This window comes from Mytilus galloprovincialis, chromosome 4 (genome assembly GCF_965363235.1).
Source record: "Mytilus galloprovincialis chromosome 4, xbMytGall1.hap1.1, whole genome shotgun sequence".
NCBI classification, from domain to species: Eukaryota; Metazoa; Mollusca; class Bivalvia; order Mytilida; family Mytilidae; genus Mytilus; species Mytilus galloprovincialis.
In genome coordinates, this window is record NC_134841.1 from 11252726 (window position 1) to 11265048 (window position 12323).

General features: G+C 31.6%; 1 protein-coding gene across 4 annotated transcripts in view; it reads left to right on the plus strand.

The window, feature by feature from the left end:
- The first annotated feature begins 1715 nt into the window (after nt 1–1715).
- LOC143071342 (elongation factor-like GTPase 1) overlaps nt 1716–12323 on the plus strand; it is a 45775-nt gene continuing 35167 nt past the window's right edge. The window contains exons 1-8 of one of the 4 annotated variants that reach the window (XM_076245588.1): nt 1716–1830; nt 3337–3374; nt 7613–7727; nt 8272–8339; nt 8964–9048; nt 9420–9553; nt 10775–10912; nt 12070–12126. In XM_076245588.1, coding sequence (XP_076101703.1) covers nt 7637–7727; nt 8272–8339; nt 8964–9048; nt 9420–9553; nt 10775–10912; nt 12070–12126 — 573 coding nt within the window. In that variant the 5' untranslated portion in view covers nt 1716–1830; nt 3337–3374; nt 7613–7636. The remainder of the gene's footprint in view (nt 1831–3336; nt 3375–7612; nt 7728–8271; nt 8340–8963; nt 9049–9419; nt 9554–10774; nt 10913–12069; nt 12127–12323) is intronic. The other 3 variants (XM_076245587.1, XM_076245589.1, XM_076245590.1) reach the window with 3 other exon arrangements.

Consider the following 12323-nt stretch of genomic DNA (forward strand, 5'->3'; position numbering starts at 1 on the left):
TTTTCTTATCCCTTTTGCATAGATTACCTTAGCCGTATTTGGTATAACTTTTTGGAATTTTGGATCCTCAGTGCTCTTCAACTTTGTACTTGTTTGGCTTTATAAAGATTTTGATATGAGTGTCACTGATGAGTCTTCTGTAGACGAAACGCGCGTCTGGCGTACTCAATTATAATCCTGGTACCTTTGATAACTATTTACCTCACACCGAACAGCAAGCTGAAAAGAACTAAAAAAAAGAAAGCTATAGAAGAGTAAAACAATTCAACCAGGAAAACCAACGTTGTAATCTATTTAAAAAAAAACAAAAAAAAAACCGAGAAATGCTCTTTTGCTTTATTAACAATTGTCTATTTTTACTGTCACTCTTCTCTTAGATTTCCACTTGGGAAAAAGGGGAGTATGCATACTCAAGCACTTGGTATCAGTTTATGGACACAAATTATTTTAAATCATAGACACTAATTTTATTTGTTTCATGTTTGTTACCTCGACAGTTTTTACTAAGTTGCTATATATATATATATATATATATATGTAATAATAAATCAATTTTAAATAGTGCGCAATTTGTCAGTTCATTGATTTTTATTGAAACAAATATATGAATTTATGACTGATAAACGTTCGAAAATTGAAGTCGAATTTTCACATCTAACCATATGCATGTAGAAATAAAATTTAATCTCATCAACGGACCACCACACACGAAAAAAACAAAGTTTCCATAGTAAATGCAAAACACAGTACAGAAAAGAATCTATTTGTTTCCCGATACAATTGAAAAAAAAAATGAATTTCATGTCTCCATATTGATATTGTTTATGATGTTATTATTATGTATTTTATTTTGTTGGGTTATTTATTATTTGTATGTAATAGAGAAGACGTTCTAAGTTGCAAAACTTGTGTCTAATCCTATTGTCAATGTTTTTTGGACAATAAAATATGTTTAAACTAAACTACCATATTACTGACAGGAACAAAATATCTGACATCACAAAATCTTAAATTGAACCTTTCAAATCATTCATCACAAAATCAGACCGTGTCAATATTAAATTCAGCTAGTCACATTAAACCTATCATGTACACTATCTTTTATATTATTTTTTATCTGTTTTCTTTTAACTTTTGTATAAAATTAATCTGGCCAAAATAAGATAGTATGTGTGGTTCCAGTATATTTAAAAAAAAAAGTTAGGATAGTTCGGTATGGATTTTTTAGTTTATGTTTCAGTTTTTTTTTACATTGAGTCCATGGAGCAACATTCTGACTTTAACAGTGCTTAATGAAAAATGACAATAAAATATTTTTGGTAGGTTATTATGAGACTCAAAAGAAGGGTAGGTAGGTTAACTGGAACTGAGACTACTATAACACAGTAGTCTCAGACTGGAACAACACAATTTTTTTTTTCATTCCGGTGGCCTCTAGTCTATCATACACACGGTCTGTTGTTAGTTATCTTTCTGTGACATAGTGATAATTTTTATTTTTTTGAAAGCGGTCTTTACATGTGTATGTTAGATTTAGATTAATGAATTGATTTGTCTCTGTATATATTAATTTGTTTCTATCCCTCTTCAGTATCAGTGCCATCAGTCTTATCTTGTAATCGCATAAATTGTTGTGTGTTGCTGTAGAAATTTCTTATTTGGTACTTTGTTTTACCTGTTATTAAATCATTAATGCGTTTATACGGAGGTAACATCGTTCTCATTTTAATGCTTCTGGTTTACATTGAATCTAAAAAAATTAGGATTTCGCAACCGCTTTCTCCACGTTTTGTGTAAACATTTTAACATATTGAAATGTAGATTATCTTTGTAAGTGTAATTTTGCGACTTATACCCAAACATACACACAAGCGATGACTAGAAAAAGCAGTTTATTCATTTTATTTTACAAACTCAACTTTGTGTGAGTTCGTGGTCTAGTGGTTAAGACCGATGGCTATAGTGCTGAAGGTCCCGAGTTCGGTTCTCACTCGGGGTGCTAAAAATATCAGTACATCAGAAGGGTAATTTTCACCCTCTCACACACATCTCTGGTACCCAAACCGGAGTTTAAACTAGGATGGGTACTTTGGGGGCCTCGGTTGGTCAAAGTTGTCCCCTACTTTGACCTGGAGATCAATCTTCTGATATCTCTCTGGTTTGTCTGTTTCCACCGAGTGGCCCGGTGGTTCTCTCCGAGTACTTCGGCTTCCTCCACCATAATAACAGACTTCCCGGTGTCCTACACGCTCCCTTGGGCGGTGTTGGGTGGGGATTGTTCTGGTGGTGGGATAATATTGTAAAGGACACATCTCCATTAATCCTTAGGGAGTGTACATGGATCCGCTGTACCCTTGCAGTCAATCAAGGGGTGCGTCTTAATTGGCGGAATCTCAGTACATACATTAAAATAATATAAATCCTAGTACCAACAGTCGAACATATCTTATAAATTCTGCACAATTACATCTGTAGATTTATGACTACTAGATAGTTAGGCAGTCTGAGTTAGACTCTTGGTTTATTGAGGTACCGGTCACATTCTTTTCAGGAGAATGGGATAATTGCAGTCTGTGCCAAACTGTTTATGATTTGTCTGACCGAAAAAGAATTTTGACAATTTCTACTATATGTTCAACAGAAAAATCAAAAAAATTCTGTCTGACCGAATGATTTTTTTGTCTGACATTTCTTTGGACAGACAGAGTTTGGGATACACTGTAATTGATTTCTATGTAAGCGAGGATGGTAAAAAGTTTCATATGGCACCTAACCATACTAAATTAACACAACAAATCATGAGATGATATGAATCAATCCCTATGGTTTCTGTGTCCAATATGATATTCTGATTTGGCTCGCCACAGAATTTCTTAGCAAACCCTTACAATAACTCTATTCCTAATTTGTTTTGCCAACTACATCATTTTAAAGTTTTCATAGGCTTGTAATTTCTCAGTCAATTAGATAGGCTGTTTTTCTTTTCAGAAAATTTGCTGAAATTTTCATGAATATGTGTCCTTTGAAGAAAAAAGACTCAGTTATTAAGAAATTTTGCATTTTTTTAGCACTACTTAATGATTACTCAAATAATGTTGTAGTAATGAAAAATAACTATTGAATATGACATTGAACATATTATATTAGTCGAAGTATATCTACTAATATTTATAAGTCTGATATAATTTTAACCCCGTCCAATACATTGTATTGAACTTCATCTTTACAGCTTTGCTTTAATCACCTTAATCTGCTAATATTTTTTATTGTCGATTTTTATCAGTGTTTTAATAACGAATAAGGTATTATTTATTTATACATTGTATCTCATTACAGCTCCACATCACAGTAAATCAGTGCAACTATCTTATACGGTAAGTTAAGTGTATCACAATCTATTTTTAGTCAAATTCAGGAATTTTTTCAGTACTCTTAGAAAAGTGTTGTTTTTTTCTTATGATTACTCCAACCTGTGATGCACATATGTATTATTTTGTTTACATTATAATTTTAAGCAAATTAAACTGTATACAAACACTACATGCTGTAGCTGCTACAGTGTTTGTAATTTGATGTTCAACTTCAGTGTTCCAGCTAGGTCGTTTTCAGAGGGCGTGGTGCCCGCCCCTTCCTGAATACCGCCCTGTGCTCTTTTTACAGTTTCCTGCCTTTTTTGAAGATCGATTGTATGTTATTATTTTGTTTGTATTGATATGATCTGCTAATTACTAAATTTTACCTGGCGAAAAGCTTATGACTTTGTTTACAACCCCAAACTAATCAATGGTTACAGCTGGTGTCATAATCTGTTGTTGTACATGTAGGTTATCCATTTATCGGATGGGCCAGTAATGATCATCAACATCAATTCATTCAAATAGAATGAGTCAGTCGGCAATTATCTTTAAGGAAATGTACATATCACAACTAGTGCACAATTTGCAATGTTAACCATTTGTTAACCAAAGTTTCATAGAGAAAACGTAATGACAGAAAGTTGAAAACCACAAACAACTTGTGGAAGATATCGTTTTACTTGTTCTCTGTGAAACAAATATCAAATTCAGACGTATTTGTCATTGCATTGACTAACCCTCATTTTTGATACGAAAATAACAAAATCGTCCACTATTTTGTTGATCATATTTACATCTTCTATGTACTGTTTATAATCCTCCAAAGAAGAAGCACACACGAATAAAGAAAGATAACTCAATCCAATTTTTTCCTAGCACTTAACATATTCTAAAATATGTCTACATACTTCTTGCTTAAGAATATATATGTTAAGGTATTTTGAGTTATGGGAAAAGTTAAGGAGGGTCTTAGTAGCAGTGTTGGTAGGGTGCCTTGGTCATCTTTTTCTGTTTTCTTTATTTTTGGAAAATTGACGCTTTCAGCGGCATGTTCCCGATACTGGTGAACTGAACTTCCATTACATTTCTCTGCCTACCGCGCTTGGTTCATATTTACTTTCCATTACATTTCTCCGTCTACCGCGCTTGGTTTCGTATTTTACTATTTCACATATAAACTGGAATTTGCTTGTATTATTTTGTGTAGTAATCAACCATGAACCAGTTTACATACCTCTGGTCCTTCTTATTACCAAAAAGATCGAAGTGTACCAACCAATGTTGTTAAGATACTCATAAATCTATTTTTATAACTTTATTCATTATGTGAAGTAAAACTAAAACATTGTTAAAACATTAAAAATATATTATTAATCGGGAAAACTTGATAGTCTTTTCTTTTTACAAACAAATGCCTTTTTTATAAGAAAATATAATGTGTCCGTGTTGGTCCACTTTTTACTGGTTATAAGACAGATCAAAGTACCGGAAATCCGGAAATCCGACTCAATCTTTGTTTACAAAATTACAACAGTAGAGTCAGTAACAGACTGTGTCTGTATGACATGTGAATAAATTGTCGATATCGATGCTGGCTTTAATACAACGGTTTTATTGGCGGGGCGGGAGAACAGATTTGAAGCTCTCTACGTTTGATGTGTGCACAACAGTGTCGTCAAGCTGATTCGGCGCGATCACTGTCTTACGGAAGTCTAGTCAAATCGGCAGTTGGTTAAATCATGGTCAATTCGGCACCCGGTATAGTCACATCGGCATCTAGTCAAATTGGCACCTGGTTAAATCGGCACTTGATATAGTCAATTCGGCACCCATGTTAGATTTGTTTAATATATATTTTAACAGTATTTTAAGCAAACACAGTAGAATTAAGGAATGGGTTGTCCAGAAATTTTACAGTATTTACCCAAGAAGAGTTAGATAAGGAAGGTGTTGGCCAGAAATATTAACCTATGGTACTTCTTCGTCTGGTTCAATAGCGTGAATCAGCCCCTCAACTTCTTTGTACATAAATACTAACTTTGGCTTCAACGCCTTGTTTCTCCTTGTCTGGAGATCTTGTTGTAGTTCCAGTTTGGGAGCATTTTGGAGGCTTACCCATCCTCTTTTGACTTGTAATCTCTGGTAATAAATTTTGCTGCTTGAAATGTTTATTTTTGTTACCGAGTAGGAGTTGCATACGATAGCTCCATATTAAATTATGAGATCAATTCCTAAAGGTCTAGTTCATTATCAAATCTGACACAAATTTCAATAACTGGAATGCCACCCAAGATGAATATATGGTGACCCTCTATAACAGCATAATTACTTGGAATTGTGTTTAATACCATGATGGTTCAATGGCATAAACTTAAATGGAGACAAAATTTAACATGAAAGATTGTGGATTAGTGTAAAATAAAAAAACTAGCTTACTATGATATATGGTAAAAGAATGAATATCAAATTATATGGGTCATAGGCAGAGTTGTTATAAAATATCAATGATGGCAGAGAAGTGGTTTCAAGTTTCATATAAAGAAACCTGACTGACATGAAATAAAAAAATCAAAGGAGTATCCCTATTTGTCTAATCTTCAATGTGAAATAAAACAAGTATAACAATATTGTGAAAATCTACAGAAACAGAATTTGCTTCAAGTAACAAAAATAACTACATTTGTGTATGTCACTAGTAACTTAGTTAATAAGTATGTGGGTTATTAGCCGTATAACATGACCGCAGAAGCATTATTTACTATTTCTATTTACTGTTCTGATAATTTTTTTTACTATCAATGTGTCATACTTTGCATTCAAAAATTTAAAAAAAATGAAAATATCAGTATAAAATCGTTAAAAATTGAATAAGAATGCGGTCATATGTTATAGGACTAGTGGGGTATAAGAGCTTATTACAACAGGCTCTTCATAATCATTTGGTTTGAAAGGATACTAGTAGTCTGTATTCTTGATTTAGAAAAATGTAATTGCAAGAAAAAAAAATACACATTACTTAGAATACTTTAGATCATTCAGGTAGTCTTTATTTAGTACGTACAAATGAACAGCCAGTAGTCATTGGATATTGTAGATCATATAAATAGTCTTGACCTATTTATTAGTACAAAAGAACAGCTAGTAATCATTGGATATTGTATATCATTCCAGTATTCTTGACCTATTTATCTGTACAAAAAAAAACAGACAGTAGTCATTGGATACTGTAGATCATTCAGGTAGTCAAGACCTATTTATTTGTACAAAAAAAAAAAACAGCCAGTAGTCATTGGATACTGTAGATCATTTAGGTAGTCTTGACTCTTGACCTATTCCTTTGTTTAAAAAAAACCAGTCAGTTGTCATCTTCACTTCACACACTCATATACAAATATCAATTATATGCTTACGAGACATGTTGCAATGTTCAACTTTAATATTAAGGTATGTGAAAATCAAGACTTGCATAAAAAATATCCCAATATTAGAAGCAGTGGCGTCATTTTTCCTCAGATCTTTCAGCTCTTTGATTAATACAAATTTTCACTGTTGCTATATCTTAACATTGTGCATTTACTGAGCACAGCTGTTTTGTGCTGTAATGCCATTAAGTACAGCAGAGGTAGAAAGGTGAAACTGGTAAAGTGTGACCATAGAAACAGAATGAAGCAGGACACCTTTCAAAACATGCTGCATACTGTATTTATATAAAGCTTAACTGTGCCAAGCAATGATTTAAAAACTTGTGTGACAATTTGCTTGACAAGTTTTTTTAGCCTAAAAAGGAGAAAGATAAAGTTCTATATGGGCTAAGGATGTAGTTCTTGTATAACCAGTGATTTCAACGAATAAACACAATATTTGAATAATATCTTTATTAAAACATGCCCCTTTCATATTATCATATCACACGTTAAATGCCCTTTTTCAGGATTGGCACCCTGCCCTTTTGAAATCCTAGCTGGAATACTGAACTTACTTTTATATTTTTAGATTTATAAAAAAGAATTTACCTATTATCATGTTGATATGTGAATTGAAAGAATAAATTGAACACTTGTTTTTGAAATTTTTGATTGGATAATAAGTGTAGTAAAGGGAGAGAACTTGATAGTGTTAATGTCAGTTGGCAGCATTCTAAAGGTTTTTTTCCACAGCAATCTTGCAAGACTTGCTAGTTGGATTTTAATTCTATTGTCAGTGTGACCCACAATTATTGTTACACAATGAAATGTATTTTAAATGTTAATCTTTAGTTGTTTACTTACTCAGAATAAAAGATGAAGACCTTGGATACTAAAGCCCTGTCTGCCTTACAGAAGAAGCCTTCCTGTATAAGAAACATTTGCATTTTAGCACATGTTGATCATGGTAAGATAAAAGTGAAATTACTATATTACCAAACCAAAAGAACACTGTTGTAATATATATAATTTATTTTAGATACATGTGCATGTATGATTAATAGAAACATAAATTTCTTTTAATATTTATTTTACCAATCATGGACACTTGCATGTATGCCTGAAATTTCATACAATATTTCAATGATTATAAATAGAGAAAAAATTACAACAATATAGAATAATGAATAGTCAGTACATGCACATGGAAGGGAAAATATTGATAGGGGAGATAATTATTTAATATATTTTTTTTTATTAAGTCCCTTTGTTCATTATTTGATAACAGATATTAAGATCAACTATAAATACAAATGTTGGTTATGAAACATCATTTTATACTTATGTTTTAAATGTTAATTACTTTCACTAACCATCAGATAAAGAAGGTTTTTTTAAATTTCAAGTAGCTTTGGGGTAAGAATTAACACAGACGAACCTATACATATATTTTATTTTGCACAATGCTTGATACCAGAATAAACATACATATGAACAACATTTTATTTCAGGGAAAACAACACTTGCAGACAGTTTGGTTGCTAGTAATGGAATTATCTCTCAAAGAATGGCTGGAAAGGTGCATATTGGTGATATTTACATACATGTTATAGGTTCATGAACATTAGTATCAAGACTTAACTCATTATTTAGTTGAAATCTCCCTGTAGAAAACACGTCAGCCTATTACACCTATAGGAATCTTGTTTTGATCATTGAAAAAATTGAAATATATCAACTGATGTGTTGAATTGGGGAAAAAATGATTAGTATTGCATTTAATGATTAGTTTTAACTTCATTTTGTCAGTATCCAGAACCATTTGGAAAATTACTGTAATATTGAAGCATTAACCAGAAAAGTAATTCATCATTCTGTCCCATGAATATTTTTGTCACATTTTTCTCATGAACTACATCATAAGGATTTCTAATATTTAGTTTCAGGGTTTTTAGAAGTCATCTATACTATGTGATGTGTTTTCAGATTCATCACTCAACAACTTCCTGCTTATTGAAAACTAACATTGGTGGCGGGGGTATCATCAGTGAGCAGTAGCTTGCAATTTCACTTGTTTTCTCATTTATATCATTAAGAGGTAACTTTTAAGTTTTGTATATTTAAAATGATATGTTAGAGTTCATTAATCACGAAATGATTTCTATGATCTAACAATTTTATATATTAACTATGATGATTTCAGCTCCGATACATGGACAGTAGAGAGGATGAACAGATACGAGGAATTACAATGAAATCAAGTGCAATATCTCTGATGTATAAACACAGTGAGTATGAAATATACCATTGGAACTGGTGGAGTCAAAATAAAATGGTCAATATTGTTTTAATTATATGTTACTGATAAGATATCTACACGAAGACATTACTTGAAATGATTTGAAGGCATAATGATATAGGTTCCTTCTTTAATACCAATTATTCTTAGGGGATTGATATTAGTATATGGCAATTAACCGTTTCTAAATCTAAAGGACTATGGGTAATTTCATAATTGGTACATGAAATGATAAGTATCTGTCATCCTTAATCGAATAACTAAACCGTTGAGACTTTTTTAAGCAATTGCATCACATTTGTTTTTAATACTTTCATTTTCATACATGTAAATGGAAACCTGTGGTATTTATGATTACAGGTGAAAATGATTATCTCATTAATCTAATTGACTCACCTGGACATGTAGATTTCTCCAGTGAAGTTTCCACAGCTGTCAGACTCTGTGATGGAGCTATTGTTGTAGTTGATGTTGTGGAAGGGGTGTGTCCTCAAGTAAGTATTTTTTTATAATGAAGATAAGAAAATGTGGAATGATGACCAAATGAAGTAGAAGTAAGAAACTAAAGGTCGCTGTAAGGCCTTTAATTATGAGCAAAATTCATATAATATAGCACCTTATAAAACACAGGAAAGACAATTGTGAACAATTCAAATGATAAAACTTATGTGTATGTACAAAACTAAAAAAGAAAAAAAAAATATGATATACAGGAACAAACGACAACCACTGAATCACAGGCTCCTGACTTGTCAAGAATCTGGCAGGAATTAACATCTTTAGGTGTGCTCCACCTCTCCTTACCTTGGACAGTGTCGCACACAACATAAGATTATGCTTTAAATATTGGTTGAGAAAGGCTAGCCTCATCAGATCATTGCTAAGAGCATGTCTTTATCTATTTAACTAACTTTTCCTCACTTAATTTGATGTATAAAAAAAATAGGAAAAACTGAAACCTTGAAAAATGCTTTCAATAAAGGCATGATCAATGAAGTCACAGATTTGAAATTCTTATATATGTATGTATATATTTTATTTCTAAGGGATACTTTATATTTTTGCATGTCTGACTGTTACAAGCATTTTTAGCTCACCTGGCCCAAAGGAGCAAGTGAGCTTTTCTCATCACTAGTTGTCCGTCGTCCATAATCTTTTATAAAAATCTTCTCCTCTGAAACTACTGGGCCAAATTTGACCAAACTTAGCCACAATCATTATAAGGGTATGTAGTTTAAAAAATGTGTCCAGTGACCCGGCCAACCAACCGAGATGGCCGCCATGGCTAAAAATAGAACATAGGGTTAAAATTTAGATTTGGGCTTATAACTCTGAAACAAAGAATTTAGAGCAAATCTGACATTGGGTAGCATTGTTATCAGGTCAAGATTTATCTGGCATGAAATTTTCAGATGAATCAGACAACCTGTTGTTAGGTTTCTGGCCCAGAATTGGTAATTTTAAGGAAATTTTGTCGTTTTTGGTTATTATCTTGAATATTATTATAGATAGAGATAAACTGTAAACAGCAATAATGTACAGCAAAACAAGATCTACAAACACATCACCATCACCTAAACACAATTTTGTCATGAATCCATCTGTGTCCTTTGTTTAATATGCACATAGACCAAGGTGAGTGACACATGCTCTTTAGAGCCTCTAGTTTTAATACCCTATCTACTAATTTTATTGAGAAATCTTTTGGTTTTCAGACACATGCAGTACTAAGACAGGCTTGGTTGGAAAACATCAAACCTATTCTTGTATTGAATAAGATAGACAGATTAATAGCTGAATTAAAGATGGACCCACTTGAAGCGTTTTATCAATTACAACAAACATTAGAACAGGTAAATTCACTATAAATTAAAACTTGGTAAAACCTGACAAGTTTGTTGATACCAGTCTATAGATATAATGGAAGAAACAAATTCTAAAAAGAGTTACAATAAGTCAGTCCCTCAGTCAGTCATGCCAAAAAATTGAATTATTTATCCGTAAAATACCTGAAAATAATAGTCTTTTTACACACTTTTAAACAAATAGCTTCCCTTTGTAAATCATAGACTGGATTTACACCAGTCAAAATTGGCTTCTGGGCATGCAAAGCATGATGAGTTGAGAGTGATTTATCAGTGTTTTAACCATTTTTTTGTGAAAAATAACTCATGGTATTATAGCATTTAGCATAACAACAAATTAGATGTAATTAAAAGATTTAAAAAGCTTAAAGGTTTCTTTCATTTTGCTCTTTCTACTAACTCTTCATTGTCAATAAAAAAAAAAATATCCCTCCTAAGGGAGACAACTAAAAAATGGATATATATATAGTCGATGAGACTATTGTATGAAACTTTTTCAGATGATATTTCTTGATCATAAAGTATCCGAACATTTCATGAATGAGATGTGGTATGATTGCCAATTTGTCCAAATTTTAGTGATCAGTTGAAACAGATTCCATTGTGAAAGATAAAATATTTTTGAAAATGAATTTTAATTTAATTATTTATTTGAATATAAATAAAGGAGATGTGTGGTATATGAAAATGAGACAACAACTTAACAACATGAAAAACGAAGAGACAAAGAACTTTATCAATGGTTCTTATATTGAGATAAATAACACAAGGAAAGTTTATTTAAATGTGACTGATGCATTTTATATATATATATATATATATATATATATGTAGTTGTAGCTACAAACATATTTTATGCCCCAATCAATATGTTACACTGTCCCTCAACTCTTGTATAGATTAAGCTACAAAAATATTTTTTTTGTCATGCATCCGATTTCACCTTGAGAGATGCACACGCCTGATGAAGCTAATTTGTTTAGCGAAATATTGCGTATTTCTATTTAACATCTAATAGAACTTTTTAATGTATTAATTAGTGTGTTTTAGTTATATTCTTAGACATTTATATATATATATATATATATATATATATATATATAGTAAAATATTATTCACACGTATGTTATTTTTATTTTCAACAGGTTAACCTAGTGACTAGTGAGTTGTTTACATCTGAAATAATGGAGAAATCTTCAAATGTAAGTAAAGCAAATATTTGTTTAAAAATATATTGAAACTTTATTATATATTTACATGACATATCACAGCTTTTCTATCTGTAGTAAAGGATTTACAAATAATGTAAATTCAACTATTCCTCATGGAATAATTGCAGCATATTTACAATGATATAAAGATAAAAAAGCCTATAATGGAAATGTATCAGAGTGATTAG